We start from the raw sequence: 12,841 nt of genomic DNA, 5'->3' as shown, positions 1-12,841 counted from the left end.
GTTAAGATTAGCAACATAACATACAATAAACATAACTTCTTCTTCTTAAAATTAGTATTTTGGAGATGATTTCACATGTTTAATCTTGCTTGGATCACACTTTTTGCAGGGTATAATTAAATATGCATACAAATCATGCATTTATTTCCTTCTGTGAAGTATTTGTGCTAGTATTAATTCAGCTCAAGTATTACATCTTATTATAAGGCGTACCCAAGCAGTACAGTATATATATGTGACCACACAAACACAGTATTGTGCATTGCAACATGAAACACATATTCCACAAAGTCTTCATGCATATAGAACCACTTCTGATGAATAATTAAAGAGGCAAGGAGCATAAAACATTCTGTGTTTTATGCTTTGCTCATCAACATTGAGGGCCGGGCACCAGACATTGGGCGAGTCGCTCATCGTTAACCCCAACTCCCCCCTCCCTCTGTTCTAAAAACTTTTCTTCCCAGCCATCAAAGAAGAATTCATGAAGACCTCCTCCGTCTCTTCCTCCACCTCCCACTCTGGCCTCAACTTAACTATACAGTAGACGCCACACACGAGATGACGGCTCAATGAATGAACTGTAGCGCAACACACACACTCACACACACGCCAAATACTGTTTCAATTATGTGGTGGTCCAAAATAGAGCGAGGAGCCGCGGTTTTGGGTTGACAGGCTTCCTTCTCTCCTCCCACCGTCTTTCATCTGGCTCTTTCCTTCCCTCCCTATCACAGCGAGCGTGCTCGCCGCTTTTACAAGCCACAACGTTTGATACGGCGGTGGGAATTGCAACAATGCCATGGCATCAAAAATATTTGAAACACAATGACAGTGAGATCCCAATCTGGCCACAATTAGAGGGGAAAGCTGCTGTACACAAAACACTTTTCAAAATACTTTTTTCGACCACAAACTAAATTTTGCTCAAAACATGATTGATTATTTTTTTATCACACACATACATATGTTTGTACTGTGTATACATATTCAAAAATGCATTCTTATATCAGAATCAGAAATACTTAATCCTGGAGGGGAAATTACAAACCCCGTTTCCATATAAGTTTGAAACGGGTTGGATGTAAATATAAACGGAATACAATGATTTGCAAATCTTTTTCAACCCATATTCAATTGGATGCACTAAAAAGACAAGATATTTGATTTTCAAGCTCATAAACTTTTTTATTTTTTTTTGCAAATAATAACTTAGAATTTCTTGGCTGCAACACATGCCAAAGTAGTTGGGAAAGGGAATGTTCACCACTGTGTTACATCACCTTTTCTTTTAACAACACCCAATAAACGTTTGGGAACTGTGGAAGCTAAGTGTTGAAGCTTTGAAAGTGGAATTCTTTACCATTCTTGCTTGATGTACAGCTTAAGTTGTTCAACAGTTCAGGGTCTTGTTGTCGTATATTAGGCTTCATAATGCGCCACACATTTTTGATGGGATACATGTCTGGACTGCAGGCGGACCAGGAAAGTAACAGCACTCTTTTACTACAAAGCCACGCTGTTGTAACACGTGGCTTGGCATTGTTTTGCTGAAATAAACAGGGGCCTCCATGATAATGTTGCTTGAATGACAACAAATGTTGCTCCAAAACCTGTATGGACCATTCAGCATTAATGGTGCCTTCACAGATGTGTAAGTTACCCATGCCTTAGGCACTAATACACCCCCATACCATCACAAATGCTAGCTTTTGAACTTTGCGCCTATAACAATCCGGATGGTTATTTTCCTCTTTGTTTCGGAGGACACCACGTCCACAGTTTCCAAATATAATTTGAAATGTGGACTCGTCAGACCACAGAACACTTTTCCACTTTGCATCATTCCATCTTAGGCGAGCTCGGGCCCAGCCAAACCGGCGGTGTTTCAGGATATTGTTGATAAATGGGTTTGGCTTTGCATATTAGAGTTTTAACTTGCAATTACAGATGTAGCGACCAACTGTAGTTACTGACAGTGGTTTTATGAAGGGTTCCTGAGCCCATGTGGTGATATCCTTTACACACTGATGTCGGTTTTTGATGCAGTACCGCCTGAGGGTTCAAAGGTCCGTAATATCATCGCTTACGTGCAGTGATTTCTCCAGATTCTCTGAACCTTTTGATGATTTTACGAACTGTTGATGGTAAAATCCCTAAATTCCATGCAATAGCTCGTTGAGAAATGTTGTTTTAAAACTGTTTGACAATTTGCTTACAAATTGGTGACCCTCACCCCATCCTTGTTTGTGAATTCCTTAACATTTCATGGAAGCTGCTTTTATACCCAATCATGGCACCCACCTGTTCCCAGTTAGCCTGCACACCTGTGGGATGTTTCAAATAAGTGTTTGATGAGCATTCCTCAGCTTTATCAGTATTTATTGCCACCTCTCCCAACTTCTTTGTCACGTGTTGCTGGCATCAAATTCTAAAGTTAATGATTATTTGCAAAAAAAAAAAAATTGTTATCGCTTGAACATCAAATATGTTGTCTTTGTAGTATATTCAACTGAATATGGGTTGAAAGTTATTTGCAAATCATTGTTTTCCGTTTATATTTACATCTAACACAATTTCCCAACTCATATTGAAACAGGGTTTTTAAGATTTTCAGATGTATATATATATATATATATATATATATATATATACATATATACATATATATATATACGACTCCTCTGGATCATCCAAATAGTCATTGGCAACCTTAAGACGGGCCTTAACATGTGCTGGTTTAAGCAGGGGAACCTTCCGTGCCATGCATGATTTCAAACCATGACGTCTTAGTGTATTACCAACAGTGACCATGGAAACAGTGGTCCCAGCTCTTTTCAGGTCATTGACCAGGTCCTGGCGTGTAGTCGTGGGCTGATTCCTCACCTTTTTTTAGCATCATTGAAACCCCACGAGGTGATATCTTGCATGGGGCTCCACTCCGATTGAGATTGACCGTCATGTTTAGCTTCTTCCATTTTCTAATGATTGCTCCAACAGTGAAACTTTTTAAACCAAGCTGCTTGGCAATTTCTCCGTAGCCCTTTCCATCCTTGTGGAGTTGTACAATTTTGTCTCTGGTGTCTTTGGACAGCTCTTTGCTCTTAGCCATGCTGAATAATACAGGATAATACAGTGGAGTGGAGGAGGACTTTTAAAGGCGGACTAACAGGTCTTTGAGGGTCAGAATTCTACCTGATAGACAGGTGTTCAAATACTTATTTTCAGCTGTATCACACAAATCAATTGTTAAAAAAATCATATATTGTGATTTCTGGAATTTTCTTTTTAGGTTATCTCTCATACAGTGGACATGCACCTTCCGTGAAAATTTCAGACCCCTCCATGATTTCTAAGTGGGCGAACTTGCAAAATAGCAGGGTGTTCAAATACTTATTTTCTTGACTGTATATGTGTGTATATATATATATATATATATATATATATATATATATATATATATATATATATATATATATATATATATATATATATATATATATATATATATATATGTATATATATATATATATATATATATATATATATATATATATATATATATATACAGTCAAGAAAATAAGTATGTATATATACAAAAATACATATACAGTATAGGCCAAAAGTTTGGACACACCTTATCATTCAATAGGTCTCCTTTATTTTCATGACTATTTACATTGTAGATTGTCACTGAAGGCATCAAAACTAAATGAACACATGTGGAGGTATGTACTTAACAAAAAAAGGTGAAATAACTGAAAACATGTTTTATGTTCTAGTTTCTTCAAAATAGCCACCCTTTGCTCTGATTACTGTTTTGCACACTTTTGGCAGTCTCTCGATGAGCTTCAAGAGGTAGTCACCAGAAAGGGTTTTCACTTTACAGGTGTCATAGTTTTGATGCCTTTAGTGACAATCTACAATGTACAGTCATGAAAATAAAGAAAACACATCGAAATGAGAAAGTGAGTCCAAACTTTTGGTCTGTACTGTACATATGTATATATACAGACACACACATACATACACAGACATATACGCATATAAATATATACACACATATATATAATATATATACACACATATATATATATATATATATATATATATATATATATACATATATATTTATAATAGGCTTAACAGTAGTCTATTGAAATTTTAACAATTTTGTACATGAAAAAAATAAAAACAATCCAATATTGGTCCACATACTCTATTAGCTTTGTGTTTTAGGTAACAAAGCAAATTAATGTAGTACCGTAATAATTTTTTTTTTTTTTTTTACAATATGCCGAGGGCCAATAAAAACACACTTTGGACACGCTAATGATTGATTGTGTGTATTATTAATTGTACAAATCATCAAACCAGAGGGCAGTACTTATCTGCAACCAACAGAGGCGCAGTTGAGTGGGTCAACTGCTTGTATATGTTGAACAAGCATCGACAGCTAAATCGAACATCAATTACATCAATCGATCAAGGAATTTTAGTCAAAGCCATAACTTATCAAAATCGACTATTTGTCAGCCTTTCAACCTAAATCTAAACCCAAATCTTCATCCGCACCCCTCTCTGTCACACTCTTGTCTCTGCTGACTCTGCCCTTCCTCACGCTCATTTTTTCCGTGGCTTTTTATTTTTTTGGGGTTCCTCCTCCTTCTTTTCCTCCTCGTGAAACCACGCGACGCAAGACATCTGACGGCAGCGGCGGTTAGCAGGGGCCGTCTCTCTCCCTGTGCTGCCGCCACCGCAGCAGTTAACTTAGTCTAAACCAGATGTTTGTTTAATTTCCCTCGCCCGCTCAGCAGGCAGGCGGGCTAAAAAAGTTTTTTTATAAAAAAAATAGAGGCGGCCCAAAAAAAACGTGTGGGAGTCTTTTCTAAACAACAAAAACACTCCTCCTTGCAGGGTTAGTGTGTTGTCCTCGGGGCGGTTAGGTATTAATTTGGACTATTCTTGGAAAGACCTTCAAAAGTGCACAAGTTACACTTACACATACACGCACGCACGCACGCGCACACGCACACACACACACACACACACACACACACACACACACACACACACACACACACACACACACACACACACACACACACACACACACACACACACACACACACACACACACACACACACACACACACACACACACGAGTAATGAATGGTAACGATGTCAAGGCGACCCTGTCATTGGTTATATGTCATGCTGGCCCTGCAGACAGTGATTGTAAATGTTCATTAGCTTTAATGAGGAGTCTAACAAAAACTGACTAGACTGGAGGTGGCGACTGGTTACCTTCAGGATGCTGACATACGGGACGCCGTCAGGGCCGTAGCGGCTGCCGTTGACCTCGATGTGTTTGAGCCACTGGATGTGTGGCTGGGCGTCGCTGTAGACTTTACAGTGGAACTCTACGTCGCTGCCCAACACCACCGTCTGATTGGCGGGGAGGCCCGCCTGCAGGATGGGCCTGTGCGGCGAGCGCTCTGAAAGGAGAGGCGGCAGGTTAAAAATTGAGCGGCTTTTTGCCTCCTGTTTATTCGGACGGGAAGACCTACCGAGGACATCGAGCTGGTAGGTGTGCGTGATGGTGCCGTATTTGTTGTGCACCACGCAGGTGTAGTTCCCGCGGTCCGACGGCACGGCGCTCTCCATCACCAGACTCCACTGCTGGTGCCTCAACTGACGGAAAAAAAAGAGCGCGATCAGGTTAACAATTGTTAGGAGCAGTCCATTCAGACTTCACCTGTCTGATGCATCAACAGGCTGCCAAACAGTGCATCCTGAAAGTATTCACATTTTGTTATGTTACAGCCTTATTACAAAATACAATATATTCATTTTTGCCCTCCAAATTCGACAGACAATACCCCATAGTAAAAATGTGAAACGTTTAATTTTTTATTTTGTACATTTAATCATATAAAAAACAAGAAATTACATGTACATAAAGATTCAACGCCTTTGCACAATACTATGTTGATGCACCTCTGGCAGCAATTACAGCCTCAAGTCTTTTTGAACACGATGCCACAAGCTTGGCACACCTATCTTTGGGCAGTTCCTCTTTGCAGCACCTCTCAATTGCCATCAGGTTGAATGGGAAGCATTGGTTTTCATCCAGGATGTCTCTGTACATTGCTGTGTTTTATTGTCCGTGCTCTGGCGCTATCTTTTGGAAAAATTCGCTCACTTCAGGTGCTGTAGTGTCCTTCCATTTACTGCTTTCAACCGTAAATAGAAGTGCAGTTTAGTCTTCTAGCCATCCATAGCGTTTCTACTTTTAAAGATTCTTCATGCATAACCCCAAGCAACATTTGTAAGTTTTACAATACAACTAAAACTGTTTGTACTTACCAAACCGCTCCATGTGTGATGTCTGTAGCAGTGTTTTCATGCATTTGTACATGCTATCATAATGTAATGAAGCTAGCGTTGTTAGCATTGGCTAATATGCTAACACGTTTACGAGTGTCTGTGTTAGTATTATTAACTCACAACGGCATTGTTTGTGTAATGTTTCAGTTTCACTAATTCCTCAGTTAATTCACCAAAACGTCACTGTGGAGTTATTAAGTCTGTTTAACTGATTTGAGAGCTAGTTTGCGCAGCCAGTGGATCCATGGCGATGACTTCTATTGTTTGATCAGTTATTATACAGACACTGTTTGGAAACAATTAAGGTATGCAAATAAACATTTACAGAATATTTCAGTGTAAATATTGATTTCGCAATGTATATATCTGCGGGACGACTTATATATGGAAAATACTTGTTTTTCCTAAAATTTAGTGGATGCGGCTTATATACTGGTGCGGTTTGTAGTCTGGAAAATACGGTAATCTTCCAGCAAATGTTATTAAACATGTTAACATGTAATTTTGTAGACTAACAGATACCACATTGCTTCATTTTGAAACAATTAAGATGAAAATAACAATTTACAAAATGTTTCTGTGTAAATAACTCATTTCACAACGTATATATCTGCGGCTGGCTAATACATCTGGCGGGGTGGCTAATACATGGAAAACATTTTTTTCTTGTAAAATTTAGTGGGGGCGGCTTATACACTGGTAGTCTGGAAAATACGGTAATCTTCCACCAAATGGGAATTTTTTTAATCTATTTTGTAGACTTTACAGTTACTACATTGCTTCATTTGGAAACAAATAAGGTATGTAAACAAACATTTACAGAATATTTCGGTAGTGATTTCGCAACGTATATACAGTATCTTCGGCTTATAGTCTGGTGCGACTTATGTATGGAAATACTTATTTTCCCCCAAATTTAGTGGGTGCAGTTTATATACACTCTACAGTCCGAAAAATACGGTAATGCTGGTATTGCTCAACAACAACAATGGTAGACTTTATTTTGCTACACTCGGATCATTTGAAAAGAGAATCTGTATATTTCTGACCCTCGGCCTCCGCTGCCTTTAACATTTGCCACTTTTCTGGAAATTTGCAACAATTCTTAATTCTCCCAGTGAAACATCCTTGTTTGCAAACGCTACAATTTTAGAAAGAAGTTGTCTGTGTCGGTGTGTTTTGAGTTGGAGGACAGCTGACGAGACAGGAGAGCTGCGCCAGGCTGACATGACTGAAAAATAGCGTGAGAAGTCAATCCAGGCAAGATGAAGACACAAAGCTTGCTTCATCTGGAGCCGATTAACGCCAAAGATGAGTCAAGCTGCTTCTGGAGCACCTTCTCTCCGTCAGCCGTGGCGCAGCCCTCCTTGTTTTTCTTAGCCAAGCACTTGTGAAGGCTGGCTCAACCGTGCCAGTCGGCGGCTAACGCAAACCAGGTGTGACGGCGGCCCGCTAGCAGACGCCGTGCCGACACATTCAGAAGCCGAGCAGCGGGAACACACCGGGGTGAACTTCCCACGGAAGGGTCAGCGCGGGTGGCGCCATGCAGTACGCTTCTCTAGGCTGAAGACTCGGCATCACCTGCGTCAGAAAAAGTACCGCCCCGACCGGCACGGCGTGTTTGCGCAAATGTTTAACCCCACGCGTAAGTCGGTGAGTCGCGTGCTCGGCCCCTTTAGCTCTCTGTCTAGCACGCTCTCTTGGACGGGCACGTGGAAAATACCGTCCCAGTGTAAATATTATCCCTGTGAGTGTGTGCTTAGCGGAGCAGTTGCGTAGTAACGCGGACCAGGCCACCCTCAAAAGCAAGCTGGCTCCGCCTCGTCTACCCCGGGTTCGGACGAGTGACGCCGCGCGCTGCGGTGGAATATGAAGAAAAATAAGAAATACCACGAGGAGTTGAGAGCTGGTGAAGTGATGGCGTCCAAGACCACCAACGGAGAGAAAAAGGGATGTGCTTCATGTTTCATATTTGTGACTCAGAAGAACTAACAGGCTTAAAAATTGTTTGCACTTTTAGCTCCAGCTCATAGGCACATTTTTATGTGTTTATCGGACTCTGTCATTTTCAACTACAATCTCACTTAGCATGCGTGAAAAAAAAACATTTTTTTCTTCTGTGTAGAGAAAAAACCCCATTGACACAGACCGGCAGAAACAATAATGTAATGTGCATGCCGGACCAGAAGTGTGCGACGTACATAAACTGGACATCTTCCAGTGATGTAGCAGTGTTTTTTAACCATTATTAGGCCGTGAGCGTCCACGAGAGAGCCGCCAAAAATACCTGTTTCTCAGCAGTGGTAAATACAGTTTTCCACCACTTCTGGCAGCAATGACAATCTCAAGCTAACACAAGAAGTCTGAGGCTACAGTCATAGAAAAGTTAACCGCAAAAATTATGACTTAAGAGGTGAAACTGTATTTTTATTTACACTTGATCTCAGTAAAATATTATGGAGAAGTTGGGCCCTGAGGTCAAAAAGGTAAAGAACCCCTGCATAGCATGTCCGCTTGTCAGCATTCTGACAAGGAAACATAAACGTTTTTGAAAACCGTATGACAGATGTTCACTTATTTTTCGGAGAACTGCTAAAAATGCCATCCATGCATCCATTTTAGACAGATAGACAGACAACATTCACACTCACATTCATAATTTTAATATTCATAGATTATTTTATAACACAGGCGACGTCTCATTAAATACCATATTTCCTGGACAATAGAGCGCACCGGGACATAAGCCACACCCAAAAAATTTGAGAAGAAAACAATATTTCTTCATATGTTAGCCGCACTGGACTAAAAACCGCAAATATATATACTGTGAAATTAATTATTTGCACAAAGATTCTGTATGATTATTTACATAACTTAACTTTTTCTAAACAGTGCCTGTAACACAGCAGTAAAATGGCTCTTCAAACAAAACAGAAGTCATGGTCATGGATCCACTAGTTGCCAAGTTAGCTCTCTAATCAGCTAAACAGACTCACTGTTACGTTTTAGTGAATTTACTGAGGAATTTTTTAAACTGAAAATACATAAATAATGACACTATAAGTTAATATTACCAACAGACACTCGTAAATGTGTTAGCCTATTTGCTAATGCTAAGGACGCTAGCGTCATTAGATCGCGATAGCATGTACAAATATGCATGAAAACACTCCCAGAGACATCACACATGCGACGCTTCAGTAAGTAAGAATTGTTTTAGTTAATAATTACCACTTACAAGCCTTGTTTGGAGTGATGAAAACTCCATACGAGTAGAAATGCTACGGACGGCTAGAAGACTGAATAGGACCACGGTTGAAAAAAAAAAAAAAATGTACAATCATTAATGGAAGGAAACTGTAGTCCAAAAGACGGCGCTGTAGCACAAACAATAAAACACTCTGTCAGTGTTTTGGCTTGTTTTTCTTTTCTTTTTACTATTGGCGTCAGCGAAAAAAAATACATGAATTAGCTGCTCTGTCTTATAACCCACAGAGTTCAAAGTGTCGTAAAGAAAAGCTAATAGTCTGGAATTTAGGGTAATTTCAGTGGTATTTCGGGAGACAAGTTGAATTGGGTCTGTGACACAGCTGTTAACTTCAAAAAACATTGCGAAACAGCGTCAGCCATTGAAACGAATGAAAACAAATTTAATGATAGCTTGGCCCCCCCAAATCATCCTGATTGTGATATTTTTAATATCTTTTAAAAATAAAAAGAGTAACTTTTAAATAAGAATGTACTACAATAGAATGTACTACAAACAACTAAAAAACAAGTAGTACACAATCAGAGTGGGGATTTGTTCAACATCTCCTCCAAGCTGTACTATCAATAGCAGTGGTCCCCAACCTTTTTGTATCCGCGGACCGGTCAACGCTTATTAATTTGTCCCGCGGCCCGGGTGGGGGTTGGAATCCTTATTTAAAAATTTTTTTTGTCATGAAAAAGAGACGTTTTTGTCATGAAAAAGGGAGATTTTTGTGGTTGGTGCACTAATTGTAAGTGTATATTGTGTTTTTTATGTTGATTTAATAATTAAAAAAATAAATAAATATATATATATATTTTTTTTTTAATAAAAATGAATACAAAATTATTCTGGTACCTGATCTATAGCATCTCCATATTTTCATGGATAAATGACCACTGTTCCGGTGTTATTTGAACTTCCTTGGCTGGTGTTATCGACTCATTGGAACTGCTTTACCAACACCTCAAACATTGTTTTTTGATAATTTTTTCCTTCAGTTTCAACAGGGATGGGAATGAAGATTTACAAAATCAGCTGAAAATATTTTAATCCTAAAACACCGCTTTGCGGAAGGCCGCATAGCGGCCGCACCCGAGTGCACGTAGTGCATTAGCCTTCTGGGGGGACTGGGGGCATGCCCCCCCATAAACATTTTGAAATCTATGTTAGCTTAGGATGCATTTCCTGTTATTTTGAGTCAAAATATAACAATATTTTGTTATATTGACCAAAATTTCACATTTCTTAGCAAATATTTTCATAAAAATGTATCATGTGATGAAATGTATGTATACAAGTTTACACATATATCAAATTCTTGCACACTTTTGGATTATAGACAAAAATTCTTCTCTGTAAACTCACTTTACTTAGATGCCTTGCCGATTTCGTGTGGTAAAAGAGTTCCACCTTTCCCCGAGATCCATAGTTCACAATGTCCTTGCAATATAAGCACTGAGCACAACCCGGTTCATCGCACTTTGCAATGAAATCGCTGATCAGTTTGTCTACTTCTACGATATTGTTGTTAATCTTCACCTTCAGTTTAATAGATATATCGAGCCATGCCCAGTTCCACTTGTTTCTCACGCCCTTATCGATATCTTTCGCCAATGAAGCATTCCCATCTTGAATAAGCTTAACCATGTCTGAAACTGTTTTGTCAATAAAGAAACGTGTTAATTGAGAGCTACTGTGTTTTCTTTCCAGATTAGTCGCCGATAAACACAGAATACGAGTTCAGAAACGCTCAAAATAATTGAGGATCAGGATTGTCGGCAAACGACGCGTGCAGACGCCCTTTAACGGGCAATGTCATTGGTTGATGTTGTCCGCTGATAGTAGAGCTAGCCAATCTGGTGCCTTCACACGTTGGAATGATATTTTTCGCGGGAATTCTCTGCCTTGTACTAATAACTAGGTCAACGCAGAGACAAAAACCACAAGTACCTAACCCCCCCTATAACTTTCTCCCCGGTTCACAGAAATGACCCTGGCGGCGCCAAAATCGGCGGAATTCCGCGGATCCGCGTAAAATTCCCATCCCTGTTTCAATGATCGTCATTTACTTTTTCTTTTTAGCACTGTCTTTCACGCTCACTACCTTCCTTCCCATATTCGGAAAACAAAGTTACATCGATCTGTAGCTCTAAGCTTTTGCTAGCGAGTAATACAGGATGTTTAGGTAGGGTTCACTGTGGTGTTTGTTAAGTCAAATCGCGGTGGAAAGGCTTCCAACCCGAATTTTCTGTATAAAAATGAGCTGAGACACAACTGGTAAACTGGTAAACCCACCATATAAAGTGCCTTGAGATTACTTCTGTCGGGAATTTATGCAACGTAACCATAACTGACACTGCGGGGAATGGGAACCCTACAACTTTTCAAATTTTCGTCAACTACTTTATGAATTTTGCACCTCATAGGATGTCTATTACAAAAAAAACTGTATTTTTCGAACGACCCCGATTCGTTTGGACCAGTGATGTGCCCTCTGTGAAAATTTTTTTAATTCAAGTAGCCCTTAATCAGAGCAAAACATTTTTGGTTGAAAAAAAGAGATAAAGCAGTAAAATACAGCACTATGTCATCAGTTTCTGATTTATTAAATTGTATAGCAGTCCAAAATATTGCTCATTTGTAGCGGTCTTTCTTGAACTATTTGGAAAAAAAAAATCAAAATAACTAAAAACTTGTTGAAAAATAAAAAAGTGATTCAATTCTAAATAAAGATTTCTACACATAGAAGTAATCATCTACTTAAAGTGCCCTCTTTGGGGATTGTAATAGAGACCCATCTGGATTCATCAACTTCCTTCCAAACATTTCTTCACAAAAAATAAATCTTTAATATCAATATTTATGAAAAAATCTAGCTGTCAACACTGAATATTGCATTGTTGCATTTCTTTTCACAGTTTATGAACTTACATTCATATTTTTTTGAAGTATTATTCAATAAATATATTTATAAAGGATTTTTGCATTGTTGCTATTTTTAGAATATTTAAAAAAAATCTCACGTACCCCTTGGCATACCTTCAAGTACCCCCAGGGGTACGCGTACCCCCATTTGAGAACCACTGGTTTAGACGATACTTGCCACCTGCTGCTTCCGAGAATGCTACTTCATGCAGACTAACCCTGTGTGGAAACAGATGAATTTGCTGCCTCAGTGTGATAATCTCTTTAAT

General features: G+C 39.1%; 1 protein-coding gene across 11 annotated transcripts in view; it reads right to left on the bottom strand.

The window, feature by feature from the left end:
• Positions 1-12,841, bottom strand: part of fgfr3 (fibroblast growth factor receptor 3) — a 148,330-nt gene that overhangs the window by 35,020 nt on the left and 100,469 nt on the right. For all 11 annotated transcript variants that reach the window (XM_061894971.1, XM_061894977.1, XM_061894970.1 and 8 more), the window contains exons 6-7: positions 5,572-5,695; positions 5,309-5,499 (exon numbers count right to left, since the gene is read on the bottom strand). In XM_061894971.1, the coding sequence (XP_061750955.1) occupies positions 5,309-5,499; positions 5,572-5,695 (315 nt within the window). The remainder of the gene's footprint in view (positions 1-5,308; positions 5,500-5,571; positions 5,696-12,841) is intronic.

Source organism: Nerophis ophidion, linkage group LG03, assembly GCF_033978795.1.
Source record: "Nerophis ophidion isolate RoL-2023_Sa linkage group LG03, RoL_Noph_v1.0, whole genome shotgun sequence".
Taxonomy (NCBI): domain Eukaryota; kingdom Metazoa; phylum Chordata; class Actinopteri; order Syngnathiformes; family Syngnathidae; genus Nerophis; species Nerophis ophidion.
The sequence above is the reverse complement of the archived record's forward strand: the minus strand, read 5'-3'. Positions and strand labels throughout refer to the sequence as shown.